General features: G+C 55.2%; 7 protein-coding genes across 7 annotated transcripts; 3 read left to right on the top strand and 4 right to left on the bottom strand.

Moving 5' to 3' along the window:
• Positions 1-172: 172 nt before the first annotated feature.
• CMQ_6740 (FAD-binding domain containing protein) lies at positions 173-2778 on the bottom strand (the record flags this gene model as incomplete). Its single annotated transcript, XM_014320426.1, has 3 exons — positions 173-1669; positions 1738-2108; positions 2205-2778. 3 exons carry the CDS (start codon positions 2776-2778, stop codon positions 173-175), a joined length of 2442 nt encoding a protein of 813 aa, XP_014175901.1.
• A 654-nt stretch (positions 2779-3432) lies between these two features.
• CMQ_7009 (epoxide hydrolase) lies at positions 3433-4431 on the top strand (the record flags this gene model as incomplete). Its single annotated transcript, XM_014320695.1, has 1 exon — positions 3433-4431. One exon carries the CDS (start codon positions 3433-3435, stop codon positions 4429-4431), a length of 999 nt encoding a protein of 332 aa, XP_014176170.1.
• Positions 4432-4510: 79 nt separating this feature from the next.
• Positions 4511-5422, bottom strand: CMQ_6685 (f420-dependent NADP reductase; the record flags this gene model as incomplete). The annotated part of the gene is made up of 1 exon (XM_014320371.1): positions 4511-5422. One exon carries the CDS (start codon positions 5420-5422, stop codon positions 4511-4513), a length of 912 nt encoding a protein of 303 aa, XP_014175846.1.
• A 485-nt stretch (positions 5423-5907) lies between these two features.
• CMQ_6839 (glutamine-serine-proline rich) lies at positions 5908-6894 on the bottom strand (the record flags this gene model as incomplete). Its single annotated transcript, XM_014320525.1, has 1 exon — positions 5908-6894. The coding sequence occupies one exon, from the start codon at positions 6892-6894 to the stop codon at positions 5908-5910; it is 987 nt and encodes a 328-aa protein (XP_014176000.1).
• Positions 6895-8828: 1934 nt separating this feature from the next.
• On the top strand, positions 8829-9338 carry CMQ_6694 (uncharacterized protein; the record flags this gene model as incomplete). Its single annotated transcript, XM_014320380.1, has 1 exon — positions 8829-9338. The coding sequence occupies one exon, from the start codon at positions 8829-8831 to the stop codon at positions 9336-9338; it is 510 nt and encodes a 169-aa protein (XP_014175855.1).
• Positions 9339-10878: 1540 nt separating this feature from the next.
• Positions 10879-13697, bottom strand: CMQ_6775 (putative arsenite efflux transporter; the record flags this gene model as incomplete). Its single annotated transcript, XM_014320461.1, has 4 exons — positions 10879-11232; positions 11329-13166; positions 13442-13591; positions 13628-13697. The coding sequence occupies 4 exons, from the start codon at positions 13695-13697 to the stop codon at positions 10879-10881; spliced, it is 2412 nt and encodes an 803-aa protein (XP_014175936.1).
• A 1656-nt stretch (positions 13698-15353) lies between these two features.
• On the top strand, positions 15354-17386 carry CMQ_6860 (uncharacterized protein; the record flags this gene model as incomplete). Its single annotated transcript, XM_014320546.1, has 3 exons — positions 15354-15481; positions 15593-15729; positions 15783-17386. 3 exons carry the CDS (start codon positions 15354-15356, stop codon positions 17384-17386), a joined length of 1869 nt encoding a protein of 622 aa, XP_014176021.1.
• Between the last annotated feature and the right edge of the window lie 282 nt (positions 17387-17668).

The raw sequence follows: 17668 nt of genomic DNA, 5'->3' as shown, positions 1-17668 counted from the left end.
TTAGCTCAATCATGTTCGGTGGCTTTCCTGAGCAAAGTGAGGAAGGTGGGATTTTGGCTGTGGGCAGTTGAGGACAATCCATGCGCAATACAACGCTCCATCTCCATATCAGCTCCACCACGCCGGCACGCACAGCTCCAGACGCTGCAGACATCTGTCCGCACCCTCGCGTCTACATATCGGCAAAGGTGGTCTTGGCCATGGCTGCTTCTCGCCAGTACCAGACAGCCGACATGGTGGCGCCTGGGCCGACAAAGACGTGGCCGAGGGTGATGAGCACGGCGGCTTTGGTGACGTCGACAGTCGAGCGGCCCATCCGGCGGACGTCCCAGACAGCCATGATGAGCCAGGCCCACGAGGCGACGACGAAGCCCCAGAAGTCGGTCAGGAACAGGGCGGTGAGGCCCTCGCCGAGCTCCTTGGGCTGAGCGGAGAGGTCGGGCCAGAAGACGGCCGTAAAGGAGAGGTCGGGCGATGAGCTGATGCGGACGAGGCAGTAGATGTGCAGCAGCACACCGAGCACGCCGCTGACAACGTAGACCTGCTGCAGAGCGTTGAAGTCGGGGAAGACCTGGCGGGCCGTGGGCGCGACGGCCTTGAGGTTGTGGGTGCGGGCGTACCACCAGCCGAAGAGGCTGGTGAGCAGCGGCACGAGCATGGGACCGACCTGCCAGAGGGCCTCGAAGTTCTGGACGGTCTCGGGCGAGCCCCAGGGGACGAACATGAGCACGGTCGGCAGGACGTAGCCGAGCAGGAGGGCGGCCATGAGCGAGCGGGCGTGCTGGACCTTGACCTCGCGGCTGAACGGCCACCAGTATGGCTCCGGCTCGGACACGAACGTGTAGATGGCGTAGTAGATGGGCATGTAGATGCCCACGCCGGCCGCCTGCACCAGCGTCATCCAGACGGTCATCAGCGCCAGTGGCGTCACCTTGTTGCGGCGCCGGAAAGCCTCGACCGTGTAGATCGCGATCGGCTGCACCAGCATGCCGAGAAAGTAGAGCTGCAGCATGCCAAACGTGCGGTCCCACCCGTTGACGCCCGTGATGAAGATGGCCGCCAAAAAGACCAGATAGTCGTCGATCGCCCGGATGCCGACGTACGTCCGCTTCAGCACAAAGTCCGGGTCCGGCACAAAGTGGCCCGTCGTCAAGATCGCGCCCAGATGTCGGTCCAGCCCGTACGAGGCCGACCGTGTCCACATGCCGTAGTGCACCAGGCCGGCAATCGCCAGGTAAAAGGCGATGAGCGTCCACTTGGTGGCCGCGCCCCGAGGCTGTGGCGTGCTCAGCAGCTCGTCCTTGTAGGGCACCAGCCGTGGCACTGGTCGGATCGGCACCGTGTGCAGCTTCTCGGCCAGCGGCATGTTGCCGGAGAACTTGAACGTGATATCCTCATTGTCCATCAGGGGGACGAGGTAAAAGGCCGCCAGCTCGTGCAGCGGCGAGTCTAGTGCCTCCATCCGCTGCTGGTCGTGCGAGTGCTCTTTCAGCAGCCGTGCCCGGTCCTGCCGGATCGTCTGCGTCTGTGAAAATACATGACCGAGCTCGCCCACTGTCGGCTTCCGTCCCCGGCGTCTGGCCGCGTCTAGCACCGGCAGCAGGTTGTTGACCAGTGTCGCCGCCGACTCGATGCACGCGTTGCCACCGTGGCCCGAGATCGGGTTGAACTGTTCGAGGCGAGTTAGTGATGGGAGAAAGAAGAGAATGAAAGAGAAGAGAGTGAGACAAAACGAACCTTGTGGGCAGAATCGCCAAGCGTAAAGATTCGCTTGTAGTACCACTTGCGGAAGATGTATTCCTGCAGCGGCACCATGACAGACGTAATGCGGCGGTCCAGCAGCGTTTTGAACCGGAGCGTCGGCGTGATCGGGTCGTTTTCGTGCATCGCCAGCAGCCTAATCTCGTCCTCTTTCGTGTACGTCGGGATGCCGTTGCCGTAGACGCACTTGGGCAGCTTTTCAAAGTAGAACCAGTAGACCCGGCCTTCGGGACCACCGTTGACGATGTAAGACTGGTGTTTCCGGAAGACCGAGTTGGAAGCCCCCGGGTCGATGCCTTCGCAGGGCTTGGAGATGCCAAAGATGCAGAGTGTGTCGACGGGCACGGCTAGGGGCTGTTAGGAGGGAGGATTCAAGAGAGAAAAGGAACGAGAAAAAAAAAGGAAAAAAAAGCGAAACAAAAAGAAAAGAAACAAAACCTCACATGTTTTCTCGTCAGACGGAATCCATCCCGGCAGCTGCGCATCGGCGATCCGCCACATTTCCGACCGGACGGTGCTGTGAATGCCGTCGGCGCCGATCAACATGTCGCCGTGGTACGTTGAGCCATCCTCGGTCCGGACGGAGACACCGTCGTCGCTGACGTCCACGTTCTTGACCCGCTTGTTCGTGAGCACCTTGGTCTTGTCCTTGATGTTGTCGTAGAGCACCTGCAGGACCTGCTGGCGGTCGAGAAAGTTAATTGAGTAGCCGTGCCGCTCGCACATGGAGTGGTTCATGCCGTAAAACTCGCTGATGATGTGCCCGGTCTTGTCGCGGAAGTGAAACGAGTCCAGCGGCGGGCAGAGCGCCGTGATGTTGCCGTACAGCCCCAACTGGTCCATTATCCGGTTGCCGTGCGGCAGGATGCCGATGCTCGCTCCCACCTGCGGCGCAATGTTCGGGTACGCCTCCAGCAGGACAAAGTCAATGTCGTGCATCTGCAGCATGTTGGCCAGCGTCAGGCCCGAGATGCTGCCGCCGCCAATCACGACCTTGAAGTCGCTCTTGCCACCCATCGTGCTGCCTGTCTTGCAATCGGCTGTTCTGGAGACGTCGTCTGTTCTGGGATTGGTTTGAGAGGAGCTTGACTGGGTACTACCATCCCAAACCCGGCCAACATGTTTCTCGGGTTCCCTTTATATCCCCTCGGCTTTGTGTACTTTTCAACTACCCCATATTTCCCCACGGGGCACATCACCCTTGGCTATTCCTGTGGACCTGGGGCAAGCCCGTTCCGTTATGGCCTCACTCGGTGAATCCCGCAACGTCGACCAAGACGGTAGTCCCAGTACCGAGGACGTATGGGCACAAAGGACGTGGGTCACGTGTTATTACGGAGTACATCTCCGGTTTGTCTGCTCGATAGCTGAACGGAGATGCGGGCCGAGAGGATCGACAGTTGGGCTCGGTCGGCCTTGACCGAAGGTAGGCGCGTAGAGCTATGACCGTTGGACACATGAGGAAAGATGGATGACTAATATATGGCCACGGCCCACTGCAGAAGCAAGATGGGAACACTCGGGCGAACATGACGGCCGTACAGTAAGATGGGGCCGGGTATAAGTCCATGATGTGGTCCGTGCACAATTGTCCACTTGGACGTCTTCTCGCTTCCGAAAGTCAGCAATCGTACGTCGTCTGCGGCTGTCTCGGATCACTCCTTGCACACGATGGACGGCTTCCAGACGAAGACGCTGGTGACGCGACGTTCGCTGCGGTACACGTACTATGTCTCGCCATCGCGCGATGCTGACCGTAAGCATCCGGCCCTACTCTTTGTTCACGGTTTCCCGGACTCGGCCCATCTCTGGTCAGACGTGCTGGCCGCCCTGGCCGACCGGCCGAACAAGATGATCGTGCCGGACTGCCTGGGCTACGCCGGCACAGACAAGCCGATTGATACGAGCCTGTACGCCTACGACGGCCAGGCTGATGATCTCGCCGACATCCTGGCGGCTGAAGGCGAGCGCGAGCACGAGACCGTCATCATCGGCCACGACTGGGGCAGCGCCCTGGTGCAGCGAACGTCTCTGCGCCACCGCGCGCTCTTCCGCGCCGTCGTCCTGCTCAACACCGGTTACATGGTCCCGTCGGCCGAACCGTTCGACCTCCAGACCGTCAACGCGCTCACCGAGCAGGCCTTTGGCTACCCGCAATTCTCGTACTGGGAGCTCTTCACAGCTCCCGACGGCGCTTCCGTCATCGACAGCCACCTCGACCGCATGTGGATGGTCCTGCACGGCGACGTCGACGACTGGATGCGCAAGATGTTCTGCACGCCCGGCGCCATGCGCGCTTTTCTCCTCGGTAGCGACGACGTGCCGCTCAGGCCGTATGCCCAGGAGCCCTCCCGCAAGGACCGCTTCCTCGCCCAGTTTCGGGCCGACGGCTTCGCCTCCGCCCTGCAGATGTACAAGGCTACCGTTGAGAACCTACAGCGGCCGTCCGACATCGCCCTGGCCGCCGGCAACCTCGCCATCGACGTGCCTCTGCTGTTCGTCATGTGCACGCAAGATGCCGTCTGCCGGCCCGAAGTCATGAGCCCGGCCAAAGCTGCCGGCCTGGTTCCCCTGCTCCAGGAAGTCACCATCGAGTCCGCTCACTGGTCGCCAATGGAGAAGCCGGGCGAGATTGCCACTCACATCAGAGCGTTTGTGGACAATTTGTGAGGCGTGTGGCCCTAACCAGTAACTCCGAGATATGAATATGTTGGTCTTATCCTAGCTACTGCACTTCAAAATACAAATGTTACACGGCAATTTTCCCATCAGACTTGTCTGCATCGCTTAGAAACTCCCCAATAGTTCTGAACTGCAATCCGTCGAAGTACTTCTTCTTCTGAGAAGTCAACTTTCCTTCTGGCAAGAGACCTGCACCAGAAATGGACCACATGTCGTATTGTGCCGCGATGACCTTGTCCTCCGATTCGGCGGCGTCGATTTTTTTCTGGAGTTCTTCTTGCGAGCGGTGAGAAACCGTAATACCGGGGACACGCTCTGCCATCGTGGCAGCAATCTTGTTCCATGTTGTTGTCTCTCCGCAGACGTAGATGATCGGATCCCACTGATCAAAGTCGAACAAACGGACAATGGCTCGGCAAGAATCTCGAATAGAGGTAAACGCAACAAGCTCCTCTCCCGTGCCTGGGATTATGACCGTCTTGTCGTCTAAGTTGATGGGGTGCTTCTCCCCAATGTCTTTGATATACCGCAGCCGTTTCGGAATCATGTAGTCGGTCAACCAGCCCATGTTGAACAGCGTCCACTTAATCTCCGTCTGTTCCCGGAGAAGCTTGCGGTGCGGCTTGTGGTTGGCAAAGTAAAACCAAGGCTCATCGGGAAACTCGTCGGTGTTTCCGGCATATTCGGAGGGGATGAACCGCTTGCACTTCCGTGATTTCTTGCAGGCTTCCACTAATTCAACGTGGGCATCGGCGAACCGCATACTGTAGTCGAGTATGGTTGATACAAGTCCATCGCAGTCATCAATAGCCTTGGTTAGCGCCGTAACTGCGTATTCAACAATTCTGAAATCCACGTCGTCTCGCTTAAACCACTCGGGTTTCCGCCTTGAAATCACGACAACCTCATGTCCGACAAGAAGGAGTTCTTCCGTCAGATATTTGGCAACATCGCCAGCACCAGCAATGGCGATCTTCATAGCTGTGGCAGATGTCCGAGCCAAGACAGTGAAAGTAATTTCAGATAAACTTCTAGGACTTGCAGCTTCTAAAAAAACTTACGGCCGTAGATCTCATCAATAAATTCATCTTATGGTGGAGCTTTTATAGCCATTGATTGACGACGAAACGGCAACTAACAGCGAGCTCTGATAAGATTATGACGTAATTAATAACATTCACAGCATTTTCTGTAACTAAATCTAGACTCTGACAGTCCAGCCCGCAAAGTATAATTGACGTTTTCATCGCAAAGTCAACGGATCTGCTTCAGGCTAAATATCCACATTGCCGCCCCCTCGTGTCTTTTTATGCGGATGACTAAGCCACGAGTGAGAGATCAGAGGGATGACTACACGAGTTCAAGTGCAAGCGAACATTGCTTCAAAACGGATGTAGATTTTAAACATAGAAAGCCGCTCTAGCTATCCTCCCTCTCGACAAGAGCTGCCTGGAAAAGTAACCTTTAGATGAACCGCAGATTGCCGTTGTCATTCGCTATCCTCTCGTCTAGGATGATCGAGCTCACGTCCCACCCGCCGTCACTGCGACGAAGCTCGCCCTCGAGCCTGCGGCCATCGTCGACAAGGCGGACATTTTGCGCCGACGCGCCGAAGTTGCCGCCACCGCCGCCACCGCCAGGGAGACGGAGAACCTGTCCCGGGTAGATCATATCGGGGTTGTCGATGTTGTTGATGCGGGCAATGTCCTCATACGAGCAGTTGAACCGAGCAGCAATTTCCCGGAGGTATTCGCCCTGCTGCACGACCATGGTAGTCTCGCCGCCACCGCCACCGGCCGACCAGCAAAAGCTGCCGTTGGAGTTCCCGATGTACCGGTTCAGGCTGATGGTGCTCACGCGGAATGAACCCTCTGGGGTCCTGCACTCGACCGTCAGGTTGTAATCGCCGTACGGCTCGAGACGGGCGCCCTGGGAGGACGAGCTGAAGTTGCCGGCGAAACCGCCGCCGCCGATGCTGCGGCTGTTGGAGCCGTAATCCGTCGGGCGGTTGTAGCCCTGGTTTTCGTGGTTGTAATCCTCTCGTCTCCTCTCGTCTTCCTCCCGCCTCCGCTCAGCTTCCTCTCGCCTTCTCTCGTCGTCCTCTCTCATATCCTCTCGCATCTCATTCTCCTTCCTGTCATCACGCCAGTCGTCGATGGCACCCTCGGCCTTGCTGCCGGCAAAGGCACCCATGACGGCACCGAGCACAGTACCAGTCTTGCTGTGGCCCGCCATCCGGCCGCCAAGCTCGTGGCCTCCATATGCGCCGGCTGCACCACCAACCAGTGCGCCCATGATGCCACGGTCGCCTCCGCCCTCGTGCTCCTCACGCTCGTTGCGATCATTGCCATACTGGTTCGAGCCGTATCCTTCCCGGCCTTGCTGTCCGTCGGAGTAGTAGGAGTTGGCCTCACCGCCGGGGCGGTCGTAGCCGTATCTGTTGTCTTCCATAGTGACCGGTGATGAGTGCAAGGAGTGCAAGTTGTTGTTTGGTGTCTGTGAATGCCTCTCAAGTTTCTGGTAAAAACTTTGGGCTTTGGGCGTTCTTATGTACTCGTGCTCGCGCTTCGTAATCGGCAATATCCAAAGTCCAAGGCATCAAAGCTCACGATATTTTCCACCCCACTAGCAAACAGAGTGGGGAGAGGCTTGGTACGAGTATGCTTACTTGTATGGAGCCATTCATCCACGTCTCAACCGGGAATACCGAGGGGACGTGCCACAAACGACATACCCCTGCTCCTACATCGGACTCCGTATTATGTAGAAGCCGAGGCCTCCTATATCCATCTTTTGAGAAGGACCTCGCGATGAAGTAAAGATCTACAGAGCAGAGCAGCTGAGCTTTCTCTCCGGACTCCTGAGAAGAGCCTCTCTAATGGACGCAGACGACTGCGTTGGAGGCAGCCCGAAGAGGACACATGCAGGGGCGGAGTACATCGTGTGGCGCAGGCCCGAGAGGCCCACCTTTAGAGTACTTTCATCGCCCCCACATACCCACATCCCAACACATTTAAGCCAACGGATAACGGGGGCTATACATAGTAATAAAGAACACGTAGCCCTGAGCCGATCAACATACGGCAACGGTTTCACTGGAAGAGGCATGGAGCTCCAGATTATGGACTGACTGGTTCATCCACTTCCAACCTCCGCCATTTGGCTACTGTCGATCTCTGTCCTTTAGTTTTGAAGCTGTCATCGTGTATAAATGTCGGTGACTGCATGTGGATTATGCTACATAGTATTGTAGCGCGCTAGCCAAGAAACACGAGTTGGGTGGCTGGACTGGAATCCAGTTCAACCGTTGCAGCTGGCGGTCTGCAACGTGTGGCGTTGTATGCCCGGACGGCTTTCCCAATGCTGCAGGCCGACATCACCGCGGTGTACTCCATAGTACGGGTTATCAGTAGGAAAGCTATACTCCGTAGCTCAAAATTGATTGAAGTAACTAGATATGAAAGGTCAGTGATGCTAGTTGACGCTATCTACTTCATGTGTTTTCTACTTTTGATCCTGCAAAGTGACAGTTTCGTGTGGTTAGGTGTTCGCTTCCATTCCTCGTTGATGACTTGTAGAGCTGATCCTTACTCCGTTGCCATATCATTTGCGGTATTCGATGTTTGCTATGTACCGATCAATGTTCCAATTCGATCCGAAGATCCCTTTTCCGGCCTTCGTCGGCGTTTCTTTCGTGTCATAGCCGCATCATTAACAATGCCCGTCCTCTTATTGCCCTCATTCTCGCTGTCGCTCACTGCCCAACCTGCCGCGTTGACTACGGGCGAGATGCTAGAAAGGATAAAAGCTGCCCTAGATAGTTGGCAGTAGCCCGCTTGCGCAGCCACGTCAGTAAGTACTCGGGTTTCACAAAAGCGGTAGTTACTTTATCAAACTTGATTTCCCTTATATACGCACTTTATCTCATCCTTGACGCACCCTTACTTGACGGGGTTTTGTCGGGTGGTGATAACACAGTTGCAAGGAATCATCGGATTCAGACTCGATTAAATGTCCCGCAAAATGTCCTGCACGTGACAAGAATGGGTCCATTTTTATGTCAACAGTCAGTCGTTCAGGCGACCCAGCCAATCAAAATTTCACTACCAATTCGCCCCCAAGCGGCTCAGCTTTTCCCTCCCGACACGAAGAAGGAATCAGCCTTCCAAGCATTTTATGAGCATTTCTAGTAATCATGTCTTTTCCTTTTTCTTCGTATATCCGGCGCCCTTTCTCCCAAAGCCGTACACCGACCTACAATTCTGCCGGTGCTGCATTTAAATCTCGTCCTTGATCTCGTCTTACTGTCTGGTGACTTTGCCCTTCAGCTCAGCACGTCTGATAATCCAATCGCACAGCTGTTCTTCTACTGTCACCACTCAAACATGGCACCCGTTACTGCCAGCCTTGGTCTCGGTCTCGCGGCGGTCATGGCCCCTACTTTGACCAATCACGCGCCGGCTTACCTTTGCTTTCATTTTATTTTCGCTTATGGCGTCCTCTCGTCGCGTACATTAAAGCAGTTTTGGGGCCTTGACCATAACGCGTCACCACGCTACGACCTGGCCAAATACGGCGAAAGCGCAGTCACATCGGGCCGGATCCAACGCTGGCAACTCGAGATGCTGCAGCGCAATGAATCGGCACATGCCAATGCGGTCGAAAATTTCACCTTTTTTGCGACGGCCATAGGCTTTGCAACCTTTTCCGGCGTCAACCGGGATGTAGTAAACCGTGCCGGACTTGTATACTCGGCAGCGCGGGTGGCCTATGGACTGGTGTACATTCTGATTGACCACCCGCTTTGGAGTCAGATCCGGGGCATTACATGGTGGATTGGCAACGGGACGTGTCTGTATTTGCTGTACAAGGCTTCGGAGAAGTTGAACGATTAAGGAAATTAGTTCAGAAATTCAATGGAAGGATCAATGCAGACGTTAGCAGACCGGAAGAATTACGAATGTGACTTCTCCAGGTACAAATTTCCTATCTCGGTAACATGCCGGCTGCGGAGTACTAAAAAGGGATGCAAAACGTCGATCAGCCTTGAAAAAATTGAACCAACGGAAAATGGGGAAAAACTAGGATCTGCGCCATGGTGGTGGCTTGGTTAGGGACTTCTTACTACGAGCTTGTCTCACTATTGGGGAGAGTACTTCAACTTATATGCCCAATGACTATTATGCAACCATTTCTTTTCCACAGTATCATGTGCAGAGAACCAGATTTCAAAGTGCCTTCCCTAACCTGGCCGGAACGTCTAGATCAAAACCCTTTACTCTGTCCACAGTCTCTCGCTTAAATCTGCTGCATCATCATCTGTCGCTATGGCGGCGGGACTAAGAAAATGTTATATTTTAGTGGACTGATAAGAGGGCAAAGGAGAACACACGCGGTGATGGCAGCAACGTGCAGAATTAGGCTGGCCGGCTGGCTAGAGAGCAGGAAGTTGGTCAACTTCGTCACGCCGTAGCGCTCGGTTAGACTCAAACTTTTGTGGGCGCTGCCAGTCTCGCTGTGTAGTAAGTGACTGCAAATCGCTGCATCAATATCTCGGTGCTGGCCGTTGATTGTTTGATTTACCGTCTTTGTAAAACGCTATATTGCAGTGGTAGTCAAAAGGGAAGTTGGGCTGCGCGAGAGACTAGGCCATTGAAGTTTCAAACCTACGACGCAGCAAATCGTACACGTTACTGGCAATTGCGCATACCGAAACTGTACAGCCGCCGAAGAATGACTAACGATTCGGCAGTGGATCTACAGTAAGTTATAATAAGCCAGTCTAACGGCTCTTTCGGACTTGATCGACTGAGGCATATGTGCGAAGGACGCTGGTGGCTCATTGATACCGAAGCCTTCAGGGCTCAGTTTAATGTGCGACACCAATTTGTCGTCATGGAAATTGTATTCCAGTTTCGTTCACCATCTGCTGTTCTGTGCCGTTGCGGGTGCTGCTGTAGCTTCGGGCTAGTTTTAGACACCACTTCCCAGAATTTTGGATTTAATCCATGCATTCCGACATCACTTGCTTCCTAAGGATGTCCACCTCTTTTTCAGTGCGTAGTCGACGCCGTTTATTCGTTTCTTTCAAATGTTGGTCGTGCCACATAGGATTTCCATGGACGTAGGTATCTTTACGCTCGGAGTATCAGGGCAGTTTTGGCATGCTGCGTAGATCTCACATTGCATCTCTAATTGCAATGCCAAGAACGAATCCCACAAGTTACTATAAAATTCAACGTAATTGATTACCTTGCTGGTTTATAGACCCTTCAAGGTAAAGTCATTCATAGTCTGTAACTATAATTCGCTGTGATTATAAATCATACATGTTCACAAGGAACAGCGTAATACGCCGTGCGATTGTTTGAAAGTAACATCAAATCATCATGAAATAACTCGCTCAACCCGAAACGCCTAGAACCAAACACTTGGTCACAGTTTTGAGAAGTTTATAGGCTTGTCGTTTCGCATTATATAGATCTCTGCGATGAGCACGGTGCATCCGACGATCATGGAGATGGTGATGATCGGCAGGTTGACACGTGCGAACTCGAGGCTGGGCACGCGGATGTGCTTGCGCGCGAGGATGTCGCGCCACAAAAGGCCTGCGAGGGAGGCGCTGAAGGCGGCGCTAAAGGCGCCGTAGTTGACACCCAGGGCCATGCTGTAGACGGCAGCCCAGAAGGTGCGGTCACTGATGGGCAGGTTTTTGCTCTTGTGGATTTCTACCCAAGCTTGGATGACGCGGGAGAGCAGGATGCTTGTGCCGATGTTGGTGCCGGCGAACTGGATATCGGATTAGGACGGGTAAACGGCGTGTATAGACTGAGCACCGGGGAAGAAAAGAAGATAAAACACAACGAGTAACCAAACAGTACTCACATTACACAAGATGACGGACAAGAAGCCCATGCCACCCACACTGCCGACAGTACCCGTCTTGTCGACCCAGTGATACCAGCCATAAGCGAACACGGCGACCCAGCCCTTGTTTACGAGTGCCTGCACGAGCACAAACATGGAGAGGGCAAATGGCACAAGCGCAAAGGGCAGGTGCGCCAGCACAGTTGTCACGGTCGGAAAGGTCTCCTGGGACCAGACGTATGCCTTCTTACAGAGTGAGACAAGTGTGGCCGGCGCTTGACCTGGACTGCTCCTGTCTAGACTCGTGTCTTGTCTCTCGGTGTCCATGCCGCTTAGAATGGGGCTCGAGAGCTTCTCGGCATCGATGTCGGTGACCTCATGGCCCATGGTCATCACGTGACCATTGCCAGCGACAGTCTTACCGTCCGCGTCCTTTCCATGGCTAACAACCGCACCCTTTCCTTTTCCACGCACGCTATTTGACAGACAAATGCCTTTTGTCAGCGTATCGGCGGTGTCCTCGTTCGTAACGTAGATTCCGACAGCTTTCAGCGCGCCGCTGATGGACTGAAGCGGGCGTGTTGGCGATGTCGAAAGAGTCGAGTCAGCGCCGGGAGTGTTTTGGGAGCCAAGCGTGCGTGGCCCTGAGGCTTCTGTTTCTGGGTTTACGGTATGCGTGGCTTCGTCGAGCAAGCCTTGCTCGGCCAGTTTGTTCCAAGTTAACTTGGCCAGCTCAGCCTCGCGGGCGGCCTCCTCTGCAGCGGCGATTTCAGCGCGGCCCTTGGCGGCGAGTTCACGGGTCTCCTTGCGGTGGATCCAGCCGAAGCTGAGGTCCCAGCAGAACATGACAAAAGCGGCAGGCAGGGTGACGTAAAAGACGGGATGCTCGCCCGTTTTCTGGCTGGTGGCGTTGAGCACGAGCAGAGTGATGAGGGTGGCTGCCATGATGATGGCGCCAAAGGTGGCACCGCCCTTGTCGAGGAAGGGGTTCATGATCTCCTCGAGCGACAGCTGCTTGCTGGGAGTGCCGTTGGCCTGTTGGGTCTCGGTGTCTTTGGCGGTTCCGCGGGCGTTGGGAATGTTGGGGTTGACCGGCTTCTTGGACCGGGCGTCCTCGTCGAGCTCGTACATGGTGATGGACAGCGGGATGAGCGACTCGTCGGCGAAGACAATGTACAGAAGAAAGGGGAACAGTACGATGCCGGTGACCAGGACAGGAACAATCATGTTGGCGGTGTAGTCGATGAAGCGCAGGTGGAAGGCGCCGGCGAGCACGAGATTGGTTGGATTGGACGAGACCAGAATGGCGGAGGCGATGTTGGCGACGGCGAATTGGCTGTGGATCCAGGCGCGCGGGTGGACGATGTTGGAGGAGACGCGGGTCATGTAGGCGAGGAAGGCGGTGCCGGAGAGGATGATGGGATCGTTGCCGATGAAGCTGCCGAGGCCGAAGAAGAAGACGTAGAGGTAGAAGAAGAGGCGGTGGCCGACCTTGCCGCCCTTTTGGAGAACCTTGAAGGCGAGGTAGCGGACGAGGCCGGAGGCGTCAATGGAGATGGCGACGTAGGCGAGGGTGAGAAAAAATGCCATGATATCGATGGGGAATATGTTGTTGGAGCCGATGGTGCCGCCATAGACCTCATCGCGACCGATGGCGAGGATGGCGAGCAGGAAGAGGTCGGCGATCAGCGGCGCGGTGACAAAGTTGACGGGGAACTTGAAGCACTGCCAGCGCTTCTGCAGCCGATGTCTGGGCGGTGAAATAATGCGCAAAGCGACAAGGACACGGAGGATGGCGTTGCAGACCCATAGTGGGAGAAGGAAGGGGACATGGAAGGGGAACAAGACGGCACAGTCTATTGGTCAGTGACTAGTAGCAGGTATGTTAAGGCTGAGGCAGATGAGAGCATTAGGCTGTCTTGGATAAGAGGTGATTGCTGGTGAGATGTAGTGAGAGGAAGTGAAACAGAGGTAATCTAAATGCTGAGAGGTTGAGGTGAAGATGAGGTGAAGATGAGACGACCGTATCGAGTCAAGTGATGATAAGCTCAGGAAGGATACAAGCAGATGTAGGCGGTGGTGTAAAGTACACAATGTACCAGAAGTGCGGAGACGTCACCGTAACACTTACTGGTCAGCACAAAGACAACGAGGGTGATGATGGAGCGCGGCGACTGGATCGAGCTGGTATCGATCTCGCTGGCCGAGTAGTTCGACATGACACCGGTATCGCTGACGACTATGGGCAACGGTGCGGCTGAAGTGAGGTGCAAGTGGCCAACTAATGGTAGAGAGGTAGCGATCGGAGTTCAGCTACCAAGGATCACAGCGAGCAGCAGGCGGTCGTTTGCAGTCGGTGGCCCTGTAATGTAGAGCAGCCCGGACATCCAGTAATGCGCCTAGTGGCCGTCTAGTCGTCGACCGAGTAACACCGGCTGTGATGGTGCGCAAACGATCAATAACCCGTAATCCGAGATTTGTCGTCCGCGAGAGAACAGCGGAACAGGTTTGGCATCATGCCGAGGCAGGTGAATTCATGCCCAATGTCCGGGATATATACCCCGTACTGCGATTTAATATTTGCGGGGTGTTCACAAAGTCAGGCCTAAGCCACAATCCCGTTCGTTAACCCTATAGGGCTTACGGCCGCCGGAGCATTTGAGTCTCAGCCTAACTGATCTCACCATAGAACTGGTGATTTGGCCACATTTTACGCTTCGATTCGGTCAGAAAAAGACTTCTATGGTAAGAGAAAATCACAAAAAATCCGTGGGTATGCACTTCGTAGCACAAAGGGAAATGTATCTATCGCAAATCGAATCGCGAAGACTGGCAATCAAGTGCTGATACTTTGTACGGAGACCCGTTAGATGCGGTTAGATAGTTTAGTTTACTTGTGGGTCCAACCTGTGTACTCCGTACTACATACCGTACGGAGTACGGGTGGCGGAGCAGAGCGCGAAACCCATGTTCGGTGGCCGAATTCGTGCTCAACAGCGTAAAACATGAATCGCAATGGTTACCGAGTTCTGCCTTCGGTCTATCCGCGTTGCTTTTCAAACAGGCGCAAGCAGAATTAGCTCATAAAGGTAGCAATACGAGTACTTCGCAAAGTGGCGGTAAACGGGAAGGAGCGTAGGATATGCGCAGAACAAAGTCCTACCGTGGTACGGAAGGACACGGACAGTAAGACAGGTGATGCGACCCAGAAAATAAACAGGGGGGGCTGGGGTATCGGATATCTACGAATGCTCGTAGTAATGGAAAGACAGCGTCGTCATTCGTAGCTAGCAATGCACACAACCCTGGGGCAAGACACATGTTCGACGCAGACAAGAAGAGCTCAGCCCCGGAAGGAGCTGCAAAGATACGAGACGGCATAACGAGAGGACGTGGTCGGTGGTGCCTTCTTAGCTCGATGCATGTCAGACAGACGGCTGAGGTGGCAGTCGGCGAGCTGCTTGATTTGGCGTAGCGCGACTTCCTGACGAACCAGTGCGACAGAGTGGTCCGGGCCACAGAGCAGGTGCTCGCGTGCTGACAGTCGTCATATTTACTGATCTGCGGCTCTGTCTTCCCCTGTCTGTGACCGAGGAGTTCATGCTGCGCCACGGCAGCCCTGTCGGAAGAGAGAAGGCACGGGGGGTGTTCCACCAAGTCCCGGTGTTCGTCTGTTTCTCCTGTTCCTTCAGTGCTATCAGCTATATCAGTCAGCCATTTAGCTCCTAATTTCGCCGTTTAGCGCAGGGCAAAGACTGCAACATCTTCTGGACAGCGAGTCAGGCAGTCATCAATTCGACATCATCGTAAAATCAACACGCAACCGATTTCGTCAGCCAGAAAGGCCAGATACACCATCTACGCGCACCATATCTCAGAGGAGGATTGAAGGCTGTGCCTTGGCCATGGCTGTGACCTTATAACGGCCCTTTTCCGCCGACCTGCAAACTGACCGCCTTCGCTGTATCCACCAGGCCGTCGATCTTCTATGTCTTGACTCCTGTCCACATTTCAGCACACATCTAGCGCTCTCGGACTTCACGATGCCGGCCATTTTTCAGGCGCTGGCGCCACCCCTGGGTCCAGTTCCTGACAACACGACGGCTGTCGGAATCCAAGTGATCTGCTCCTGGCCAGTTTCGGGGCAGTACGGCGTTGGATCCCGAATATTGTAAGTGGGGATTTTGAGAAGAAGAGGGAAGATGAAAAAAAGAAAAAGAGAAACAGAAGGTCCGAAAGAAATGCAGACAAATCCAGGCAGCTGACCTCCGCCGCCCACCAGATACTACGTCCTCGTCGCCGCCTGCGTGCTGGCCAGAAAAGAAATATGGATTCGCAATGCCTGTCTCGCGGCCGCACTTCTCTTCCCAGCCGTGGCCGCCATCCACGGCATCGTTCTGGCCGCGCTGCACAATGACGGTATGTCCCCCGTCCTGCCCCTTCATCAGCGCACATCATATCTAACGGTCCAGCCGCCGTTGATCTGGACGTCTATGGTGCCTTCCAGTTCTGTGCCATCGGCATCCTCGCTGCACCCGTCACCGTCCGGCTCTCGAGCACGTATTTCTTCTCTCCCGGCCGCAATACCATCTTCCTCTGGACCGGCATGGTGCTGGCCGGCCTCCTCAGCCTCACGGTCGAGTTCTACCGCCTGCATCCGGTCCCGTGCACCCACGACAATGCCGGCAATCCGATCCCGTCCGACATCTCACAGGACGCTTTTCTCCGGCTCAACGCCACCTGTGGCCTCGTGTGCGACACCGTCAACGGGCCCTTCTCACCCATGCGTGGAGGCTCTGCCAACAACATCGAGGTCGTCGGCGTGCCCACGGCCCTCAGCTTCGACACGGCCACGCTGCTGGCGGCCGCCTGTTGCATCCCGGCCATCCTCTCGATCGCGTCCATGTGGAACACCATTGTCGAGATCAACTGGCGCTCGCGTCGTAGCTCGGCCGATGACCCGCACGACGGTGACGACGAGCACGACGAGCACGCCGTGCGCAGCAACATCAAAAAGGTCAACGCCACCATCGGCACCTTTCTGCGCGCCATCGAGATCCCGCTCTTTGGCGGCGCCGTGCTCGCCCTTCTCATCACCGGCGAGCGCAACTTCTTCAGCCCCCAGATTTGGTACATGACCGAGCCCATGGCCAACGTCGGCCAGTGGACCCCCGTCGTCGGCACCGGCTTCACCATCCTCTGGTCACTGCCGCACATCTTCTCGCGCGGAGACCCTGACGACAAGCACCCGGACGAGCCGTCACCTTCATCGCAGTCACCGTCGCCGCCTGGCCTCGTGACCCCCTGTCACTGTCCACATTCACATGTCTGTCATAGTGCCAAAGAGCCCCTAGCCAGTAATGACAAGGGCTATTTCCACGATGCCGACCTCGAGCGTGGCCGCGGGCCCATCCGAGAGTCGGAGGATGCCTCGCCTGACTCCTTCCCTCACGTTGAACACGTCTCTGACGTCGACAACGATACCGGCAGCCTCAGGCGCTCCGTCCAACTGTCGCAAGCGGCACGAACGCAGTCGCGCGCGACAGCCGCCACTGCCGTGAGCGAGAAGCCGACTGAGGACTTGGGCAGCCGCCGCAAGGTCGCCCGCGTCCTCGAGCGCGTCGCCACCGTTTTCGACAACGCCATCACGACACAATTTACCACCTCCGGCTTTGAGTCTACTCCTGGCAAGGACTTCCCCGAGATCCCCGCTGAATACCTTCGCAACCCAGGCCTTGCCAGGATCCGCAAGAACTACCATATGCACCGAAAAAACAGCTTCAAGTCGCGACAATCTGTATCACCCTCCCCTCTCTTCTCTCGGCGAGGCGAGCCCAGCTCGCCGTCCCCGGCTGCCACCACTGGTCAGCTACGCCGATCTACCCTAGCACCTCCCTCCAACGTCTACGGTCACGACACAGTCACGCGCAGCTTCTCACATCCGGGCCCGTCACATTCCACCACCCCACATCCGCGGGTAGACGACCCTCCGCGTCCTATTATCGCACTCAACGCTGATCTGCTGGCAGCTCAGTCCTCGTCCCAACCGCCCATCAGCCAGCCGCCAACACAATGATCTTTTGTTCCATCAATCACACTACATATGCTATGAGATTGTACTTTTTCATGTTTTTATAATTTTATCTTAGTGTTTTGTTTTGGTAGCGTGGAGTATGGAAGACTTTGCAATACCTATAGCCAATGTTGGCGAATAAAGAGCGAAATGCAAGATTACAATAGGCAAGAGAATAGTGTAAACACAATAGTAAGGCGAAACGATGAGCATGGTAGAGTAAGTTGCTGTACTTTTTGTTTTCTGCCAGTGTTTAGTCAATAAAAATGCGCTTATTGAAACGTT

Source organism: Grosmannia clavigera (assembly GCF_000143105.1).
Source record: "Grosmannia clavigera kw1407 unplaced genomic scaffold GCSC_108, whole genome shotgun sequence".
NCBI classification, from domain to species: domain Eukaryota; kingdom Fungi; phylum Ascomycota; class Sordariomycetes; order Ophiostomatales; family Ophiostomataceae; genus Leptographium; species Leptographium clavigerum.
The sequence above is the reverse complement of the archived record's forward strand: the minus strand, read 5'-3'. Positions and strand labels throughout refer to the sequence as shown.